The sequence below is a fragment of the Eutrigla gurnardus genome (assembly GCF_963514095.1).
Source record: "Eutrigla gurnardus genome assembly, chromosome: 21".
In the NCBI taxonomy this organism is placed as follows: domain Eukaryota; kingdom Metazoa; phylum Chordata; class Actinopteri; order Perciformes; family Triglidae; genus Eutrigla; species Eutrigla gurnardus.
In genome coordinates, this window is record NC_139932.1 from 17,971,050 (window position 1) to 17,980,918 (window position 9,869).

The window sequence follows — 9,869 nt, forward strand, 5'->3', positions numbered from 1 at the left end:
AAAAGCATGGAAAGGCACCTTGAAATACTTGGAAAGTGCTTGAATTTGACTTTTTTCACATCCATCAGAGATTCTTATATTTGCAGAGCTTTTTAAATTGTAGTTTCAGATTTCCTCTCTCTCCCGTCATGGACACAATTTGGCAAAAAAAAAAAAGATGTGGCGGTGGAACAGTGGAGTTTAATAATGTGACAAAAAAGCACCATAACAGTCTGTTTCTGTTAATGGCGGTGATAAGCGGTGGAATTACACATGCTGCGGTTTGATAATGTGGCCGTTTAGAAGTGGAAAATGAGGCGGGAGGAAATTGAAACATTCCCGCTGAATGGCGGGAGTCATTGTGATGTCGCGGCGAGGACGAGCTCTGCATGTTTTGGCACGCGGCGGGTGGTGATGTTTTTTTGTTTTTTTTTGCACAAATCCGTAGTTAATATAAAAAGGAAGACATGCCAGGAACGAGAGCAGAGATGGGAAACATGGCTGAAACAAAACACGACATGCTGCGTATTCAGACGATACGGGTTTGACCGTCAGGAAAGTAACTCTGAGAACCGCTACGCTCAAGTTCGCCTCTGAATCGCAATTTCTATGGTAATCCAACGTTCCTGAGATAATAACACTGGGGGTCAAAGGTCACGGGTGTCAGCGGCGGCGGTCAGATACAATAATAGCCGCGTTTAAAGTCACTTTAACATCCTTCGCTCTGAAGTCCGAAACCTCATTATGTCAGCCGAGACCGCGTTTCAGATACCATCAGGACTCCTCATGGATCAGGACTCCTCATGGATCAGGACTCCTGACGGATCAGGACTAGTAGGGCTTGGATGATATGCTTTTATTCCGATTCAGTTTTATCACCATACTTCTGTGCCAATTCAGAGTTATTGCAATTCAATAGTATTGATGCTTGTGATTAAAATATATATATATATATATATATATATATATATATATATATATATATATATATATATATATATATATATATTACTTAAACAAAATTAGTAGTTGAATTTTCCCCTTTAAGTGACACTTAATTGTGAGTCACATATAAATATATCGATTCCAGGGTGAAATAACGTTTTTTTCGGGGGGGTTTTGTACCGTTAAAAATTGTGATTAATATGAGAATCGTGTTTTTTTCCCCTAGAATCAAATATTGCGTGGGGTTGTCCATAATTCTCCATTAAGACGACAAACTTTATTGCTCCTTTCAACCCTGACAAAGCAAATCAGAGCCGCTGCAGATCACGATAAAAGCCGTAGAGCCGTTATATCAGCTGGCCAGTATTTAGCATTTTCATCTTGTTTATTCATCTCACCCTCTTTGTGTGAAGGCACGTAAAAAGACGATATAACAAGGATCCAACAGGGAGGCCAGACTCTAATATTATGTATTATAAGGATGTGAACATCATATTTCTCACCAGGCTGGATCTATCAGGGGTGGAATCAGTGCAGGATCCTTGTACATTTTACATTTACGTGCCGTTCTCTGAAGAATGGAAGTCAAACATGAAAGTGAAAAACAAACTTCTAAAGAACAATAAAAAAACAACAACAGACAGGCGAGACGTGTGCGGCCCCACAGCTCATATATTTAATTATTAAGCACATGAATTTAAAAGACTTCAGGTGGTTGGTAGACGTTCATTGACTTTATGATTTATGGTCGTTGATTATTCTTCACCAACAAAAGATGAGATGCAATAAAAGTAATTTGATTCTGAACAAAACGCAATATGATTCCAGTGTGTTTTAACGCTTTGTGGAGGATATTTTTGTTCGTTAATAAGGATGATACTCGTTAAAGAGACACCTGAAACACCTGCATTGAGACTTGAGTCCTCTGCGTAATGAATATGCATTATTAGCATAATTTCGTAGACATTTCCACATTCTGCGGTTAATGTTTGCCGTTGCGGTTGTTTTAAGGAAATACAAACGAGCCAGATCTCAGAATGATGATGTGTGGAGCCGGAGCTTCCTCCAGCACCGACAGAGCTCTGAGTCCCGCTATGCGAGACCGGAGCAGGTTTAATTAAAACGGTATAGCCGGCCTCCTCTCCAGCTTTGAAGTTGCCCCCTTCGACCCCGCGAGGCCCTCGGTGTGGGCATGAAAAGACATCCGTTACTCTGTCTGGAACCAGAATAGACCACTTGATATCTAACGAAATGTGAAATGAGCCAAGTACAGCTTGTCCAAGAATGTTTTTAAGATTCAGATGGTGCAGGTACGACGGCGTATCAGGGCCACTGCTGGAAACCAACAAGAAAAAAATGAAGCCGAGAGGGGGGCAATATTCCAAGGAAAAAGTAGCAAATTTGCCACTTTATAAATAAATATAACCGGTATAAACAAGTTGCTTTGTTCCGCTAACACCGGATGTTTGCCGTTGCTATGACAACAAGTGAAAGCTACCGCTAGCATCCTAGCCCAACCGCCCCCAATCAACAAACACCCATAAGATGACAATTTGTCCTCATATGAATAAAAGCAACAACAACCATCAACATCATCACCCTAAGGACCTTAACGAGGCGATGTGATGTATTAATTAGAAAACAAATGTACATTCATGAGAAGTTAGCTAGCATAAATACCGCTTGTTAGCATCGTAATAAACTCACAAATTTGCCACTTTTTTCTCTGAATATTGCCCCTCTCTCAGCTCCTTTTAATTTTTTCTACATTGGCCCTAATACATCACTGTATGCATGAAATAAATACTACTTCCTCTAAATACCAACAAGACATAGATTGAGAGTTAGGAGGTTAATAAAAAAAGTCGTGAGCAACGTTGTATTCACCAGAAAAAGATATTCTACAGTATCAGATAAAAAGAAAATGTGAGACCGCCGGTAAGGGTCTGGGAATCAAGCGTTTCACTGAGCGGCTATTTTTGAAGAGCGCATCAGAAATCCAATTATATTTGGCCGGATGCTGAACACCTGCGGTTGTAGTAGAGCTGCATTAGTGATTGTGTTCTTTTGGAGGGGGGGGATTTGCAGGTTTCAGGATGGAGGGTCATTTATATACTTATATGCTCGAGTGATGCAGACTGAGGCTCGGAGAGGCTTAAAATAGGATCTCATTGGAGTCGACGCGTGGGATTTTAACGTCCGTTAAGTCGGCGAGTCCACGTGCATCAGCTGAGGCGATGCTTAGACGCAGCAGGTGCTTTTTTTAAATGGACGGCTGTTTACACATCAGTCACCGAGACGGGACCAACCGGCTCAAACATCTCTTCAAAGAGATGCTCAAATCTCGTCTCGCAGCGTGAGATGAGCCTTTAAACTTCTGGATCTCACCATCTCACCACAACTTTTTTTAAGTGTTGCATGTTTCGGTCTTAACGCATGCTAATTACCAATGTCCCATTAAGTACAGGATTTACAGGAAAGACAAATCACGGAGGTCCTGGTCTAGTTTTTTGGTCGTGATTCCGATCCATCCATTTTCTGTAACCTTGGATCATATTCCAACAGGTTGCTGGCCTTTCACACCGTCACACAGACGCAGGTAAACTACAGGCAGTTTAGAGTCCTCAGTGAACCGGTTCTGCATGTGTTTGGACTGTGGAAGGAAGCTGGAGAACCCGGAGAGAACCCCCGCTAACACGGGGAGAACCGAGTCCCTTTTATTATTGAGTATCTGCACATAACCGAGTCCGATGCCATATGATATTTACCTAAATGATGCGAGTTGGTCTGACGAATCGAATCAGAATTGGATTTATTGCCAAGTATGTTTTCACATGAAAGGAGTTTGCTTTTGTGTATTTCAGAAACATTAATGTAACACACAGATATGAGGATGTTAACGTAGTATAATCAATTATACTAATGATCAAAGTTCACGTGGTTTTTGTTTGTGTGACCCGGAACACGAGCAAATTTTAGATTATGAATGGAAACGTGTTTTTGCCGTCAGGTTTTCTATAAAACATAAAAGAGTCTAGTTCTTGTTTTGAAGTTGCAACATGAAAGAACAGTTTTTCTTTTTAAAGTGCTGCATGATTGCACGAGCTGGAGCACGAAGCTTTTGTTTGTGCTCGTTCGGGCCTCCGTCCAACGCCGTGCTTTTGCTCGAGAGCCGGAGGAATTGCATTCGACCTCTTCTTGCATCCACAACAAGCTGAAAAAGAGTCAGACGCTGGTTTTCAGCCGGTAAGTGGTTTGTAATTGGACGCGTCGACAAGGAGACGGATGCGTTGAAACGTGGTCGTCTCAGGAGATCAAGCAGCTTTATCTTGTAGACACTCGGACGTAATGAAGGAGCCAAATACAGAGACTCCCTCATGGGTTGTCACTTCCTTTCTCTCATTTTTCTTCTCTTTTGTGTTTAAATTAGATGCATCTTAATCCTGGGGAAAGCTGATGTCTCGAAACTTCACACAACTTTACCTCCTTTCTTCCTTTCTTTGTCTCAGGAGAAAACTAAACTAATATTGTCAGTGGGAAGATGTGTGCTGCAAATGATGGATTGTAGTTGACAGTTTGATGCTACAATCAGCTGTAATGGATCAGTGTGAAGGTGTGAGGCGTTTTATCTCTCGGGCTCCAGCATCCAGCAGATATCCAGACCAAGACTTGTTTATTAGCAACTTGAAATGCAAGACAGGAGTTATGAAGCCAAAGCTGAAGTGCCTTTAACTGGCATTCTATCTGCTGGCCACCAGGGGGCGACTCCTCTCTGGTTGTATAGAAGTCTATGAGAAAATGGTCCTACTTCTCTCTGCTGGCCACCAGGGGGCGACTCCTCTCTGGTTGTATAGAAGTCTATGAGAAAATGGTCCTACTTCTCTCTGCTGGCCACCAGGGGGCGACTCCTCTCTGGTTGTATAGAAGTCTATGAGAAAATGGTCCTACTTCTCTCTGCTGGCCACCAGGGGGCGACTCCTCTCTGGTTGTATAGAAGTCTATGAGAAAATGGTCCTACTTCTCTCTGCTGGCCACCAGGGGGCGACTCCTCTCTGGTTGTATAGAAGTCTATGAGAAAATGGTCCTACTTCTCTCTGCTGGCCACCAGGGGGCGACTCCTCTCTGGTTGTATAGAAGTCTATGAGAAAATGGTCCTACTTCTCTCTGCTGGCCACCAGGGGGCGACTCCTCTCTGGTTGTATAGAAGTCTATGAGAAAATGGTCCTACTTCTCTCTTGATGTATTATCTCAGTAAACATTGTAAACATGAGTTCATGGTCTCAATCTCTAGTTTCAAGTCTTCTTCAATCCAGCATGATGTTCATTTAGTACATTATGGTCCATTTAGAGTCCACCAGACCAGAAAGCAGGGGATGCTTTAGGGGGCGGGGCTTACCTGCTGATTGACAGGTCGCTACCAATGCTAGTTAGCTACTAAGATGACACTTAGCTGTAAATTTGAACCTTGAATTTTAGAAGCTAACCTTGTTAGCAGCCTCGCACCAGAATCCACATGGATCCAGATCCACTAAGGGTGCTGATCCACCCGTCGCTCCTCCGCAGTCCAAATATGGTCACTTCCCTAGCCCACAAACCAATGGCTCACCATGACTAAGTCCACCCCCTGCAGACAGCCTGTAGTATGACCGGATCGCCGACGAGTTCTCGGATGTGATTCATGAACACAGTATGATGCCGTGATGATGGATTTCATCGTTTCATGACTTGTTGAAGCCACGTTGTTAGATTATTAATCCCATCACGAAAAAAAACACAAAGACGAGTCTGGCTCAGGTTATCAGAACTCAAACTTGCCTTTTTATAATGAAATGATAAATTATCACAATAAATGATCCCTGCTTTCTCTCGATACCGCCGTCGCCGGTTGTTTTTCGTAGCATATTAATATCTTTTTTATATATATGTTTGCACACAACCCCCCGACAGCTCATTTCCCCTTAAATTAAAGGCCCGTCCTTATCTTTTAATAGACTGCTCTGTTACCTATTGCGACGTTCCCTCCATGCGTGGAAACTTGAATTATGAATAACTCTCCAGTCTCTCGGTCCGCTGCTCCGTCCATTACTCCCTCTCCTCCGTTCCCACCGCTGTTTAAGTGTTTACGCCTCTCTGCACGGCCTTTTCAACCACTTACAGCCTTGATAACAACTCGCCTTTTCTATTCTCCGGTCGGGATAACTCTCAGGCTGCCCTTCTATTCGCTTTTCTTTTACCGTATTATTCTTCGGGATTGCCGTGAAAAAGCACGAGTAAACATGTCAAGGCATTTAAAAAAAACAACAGAAATAATCAATTAAATCAATCTCTACAACATGATAGTAAAACCTGAGAACAACAACAACCGTTGGTTTTATTATTACCGTAATAAGAAGAATATATAGCCACGATATTGGTTCTGTGGTGTCGGTATATTTATAAAGTGGCAATGTTGCGGCTTTTTCTCTCTGGATATTTCCCCTCTCTCTCAGCTCCATTTTTTAATTTTTTTCCCTACACTGGCCCGTCGCACATTTGTGACTTCAGCTTGCATGAAACATCTTCGCGTTAGCGAGCCATGGTCTAAACGTCCTGCTCTCTGTGTTCCAGGTGTTGCTCCTGCTGTGCATCGCCGACTGGATGGTGCACTCCATGTGGCGGAGCGGCAAAGACCCCGACAGCTTCTGCATCCCGTACCTGACGGCCCTCGGCGACCTGCTGGGCACCGCCCTGCTGGCGCTCAGCTTCCACTTCCTGTGGGTCATCGGCGACCAGGACAGCGACGTGGGCGACTGAGGCGGGGCTTTGTCTTTCTTTTTTTGGGGGGACAGTAAGGCAATCGCCGCCTCCTCCGCCGCCTCCCGACCTCTCGCTCCCCCAAGGCCTTGTGGGGAATGTGGGCGCTCTCGTCGCTGGTCCGGCACATTCCTGCGCTTCACTGAAACCACACGATGGTTTGGAAACTATTTTCTGCTCCTGGCTTCTTCTTTTTTTCTTTTTTTTTTCTACACACAAAAGACATTCTGTGGTATAAATTTAGACTGTTCTCAGTACGGAAATGTTCTGCATAGTTTTGCACCGAAGCACTTGCATATTATATATTGCCGGTGTTGTTAAGAGGATGCAGGGAAACACCGATGCCGCCTGCAGCCCAGAGGTCAGACCTCATCGCCGTCGGCCGCCCGCCGTGTCACAAACTTTTATTAGCGGTGAAGGTGGAGGTCCGACTCAGATCAACGCCATGTGGTCTACCAGCAGGCTAACAAGGGCGTCACATGGGTTTGTATTGATGCTGGGAGACGTTTCTTCCGGTGTTTTTCTTTGTGCCCTAACTCTAAACATTACGGTAATCACTTCCCTGTTTACGTGTTTGTTCGTTATCTCACAAGGACTAAAAGGCTGAAACGTGGTTTCCTGCAATTCAGACATTTTCAACATTTCTGAACCCGTTTTTCTTTAATCCGTTTAAATATAAACTTTTTTTCTTTTTTCGTGTGTGTTTCCTAACATGCATTGATTCAGGTCTTCCCAGTCTCCTTTGCTCTGGAAGTAAATCCAAGTCCAGTATCACGGGCCGACTCTGCACATTCAGTGTAGTTTATGATGTTTACGTACGAACGCAGATTAATTTACAAAAACATTAAAAATGAATTCATTAATAATGTTAAGCTCAAAACTATCGTCACTTATGGTTCTCGGTTGTGTAAAATCTGCCCCTTTTCCTAAATTCCTCCCCCTGAACCACAATTGTGTCCAATCGTAGCTTAGCAACCGTAACTAGGCACGGTGGGTCTACATCGTCCGATGTTAAAAATAATAAAACGTACAGGAGGAAGATACGAACAAGCTGAGCAGCCAAAGAGGGTAACGATAGAATGAAATATCAGTCTGGTCTTCCGGTTTCCTTTTATTGTACGAGCTAACAAGCTCTACGATGTTTGTTTACAACAATGTATTTATTTATGTAGTTTCACACGCCTTTTATCTCGGATCGTTGATTGATAACGGCTGAAACGGGACGCATTCAACACTACGAGCAACCGAGCTACAAAAACGTCAGAGCGCGCTGAAACGGGTTGAAGGCGTTTTTATCGCGTCAGTTTGTTCCGTCAAGACTTGTAGGCTACGTGTCGCCCGTAGTGTGAACTTAACATCAGCTCCAATCTTTACGTTTTATATTAACGCATGTAGCGTAGCCGAGAATCAATGCAGCGACTCGTTAGAGGTCAGTAAACTAAATCAGCGGATGCTGGAAAACGAGAAGCCGGACACTTTTGTCTTAAACAAAACCTTGAATTTCTGGATTATTATCTTAAAATTTGCGCATAAATGTTAACAGCACTTCTCTTCACACTCACGTAAAACAAAGCGTGAGTATATCACGTTAATATCGTGTAGTTTGTTTTCGCCGTTTGTTCTGTCCAGCGAATAAAAAAACATCCCGGCGGGCGTTCGCACGCTAAATCACGCACTGTTTACCTAGCATGTACGTATAATATCGACACAATAATCAGCAATTTCCATGTCGGCATCATCTTCTATTTTCTACTCGTTTCAGACTGTAGTCGGTGTTAACGCGATTAAACGCAACAATAAATCGCGATAAATCGCCAGATTTCCTTTCGTCATGAGATGAAGATTTCCCTCCAGATGAAGATCGATAAAGGAAGCAGCTCTTTAATCCCGACGGCTCTAATCATCTTCCGATATGTGCCTCTTTGAGATTCACTGGTTAACGAGGTATTTCTCTCTTTCATGCCATTAATGCGATCTTTGTTACGTTGTAACACTGTCACCGATTTCCTTCTGACTCACGTTCATTTCCACGACGACGACGGCGACTTGTATTTCTGAGGAGTTTCATTCCAACGTGAATGAAACTCACCTCTGGTGATCACAGTCGTGAGAATGGGGGGGGATGGGGGGGCGGGACAGGAAGTTGATTCAAAGGGGATGTATTTCCTTTTGGTACAAAAACCTTTTATTTCCTTTTGTGGCTCGTATCGGCCGAAAATAAACGTCTCTTCAGTTGAAAAATCATCTAATTTCTGTCGTTTTTTTGTTGTTGTTGAAGTTCTGCTGATGAGCCTCCGTCCTCTTATCGCCACGGTAACGCAGCGGCGGTCATTACGGCGCTGAAAGGGAAGCGGCGGCCGTCACATGAGCTCTGCATGCAGCCGATGACGAGTCGAGTGTCGAGAAGGAGAAGTTTGATTTTGAAAGTAAAGACCTGGATGCCGTCTGCTTTTCTCCCACTGTCGCCATGACAACACCACCAGCCAATGCTCGAGCCTCCTCTCTTTTTTTTTTTGGACCTCGGCGTTTGGGGATAAATATGCATTTATGCACAGATGTCACACGTCGCCCACGACAACACGGGAAGCAGCTCGCGTTTCCTGGAAGAGCAGATTCACGTTTCTTCTTTCTCTCACAAAGCAGACGAGACAAGAGACCACGTTTAATTGATAATTAAACGGTACTTTAGCAATGTTACAAATATTTTTATTTAATTTTTTTATTTAAAAGAAATCCATCAGAAAGAAAAGCTTTGCTTAAATATAATCGTATTAGAAAATAATACATTCACGTTATGTTACAGGGATTTTACTATTACTATAATACTACAACAATTGCTAGGCAAAATTTGAAAAAAATTTGAGTAAATTTGACAAATCTGCTTGAATGTGCCCATTGCACGTATTGATTGGCTGCATCGTGTTGCAAGATAGAACATTGCAAAGTCAGCTTTTTTGTTTTAATCAACTGCACAGAACAACATCTTAAATGCATCAAGTGATGAATAAATATCAGCTTGTGCGGTAGATTATTAAATAAATTATGAAGTTTACGTTAAGGGCTTTAGCCAAATATATTTCTATATAAAATTTTGGTCGTTGGCCACGTTTCTCACGCAGCGTCTTCCTGGACTTGGCTCCGCCCAAGAAGAC

General features: G+C 43.0%; 1 protein-coding gene across 1 annotated transcript in view; it reads left to right on the forward strand.

Moving 5' to 3' along the window:
• slc41a2b (solute carrier family 41 member 2b) overlaps positions 1 to 8,830 on the forward strand; it is a 30,327-nt gene extending 21,497 nt beyond the window's left edge. Inside the window, exon 11 of the mRNA XM_084039181.1 lies at positions 6,532 to 8,830. Within this exon, the coding sequence (XP_083895307.1) occupies positions 6,532 to 6,717 (186 nt within the window). The 3' untranslated portion in view covers positions 6,718 to 8,830. The remainder of the gene's footprint in view (positions 1 to 6,531) is intronic.
• Positions 8,831 to 9,869: the final 1,039 nt, after the last annotated feature.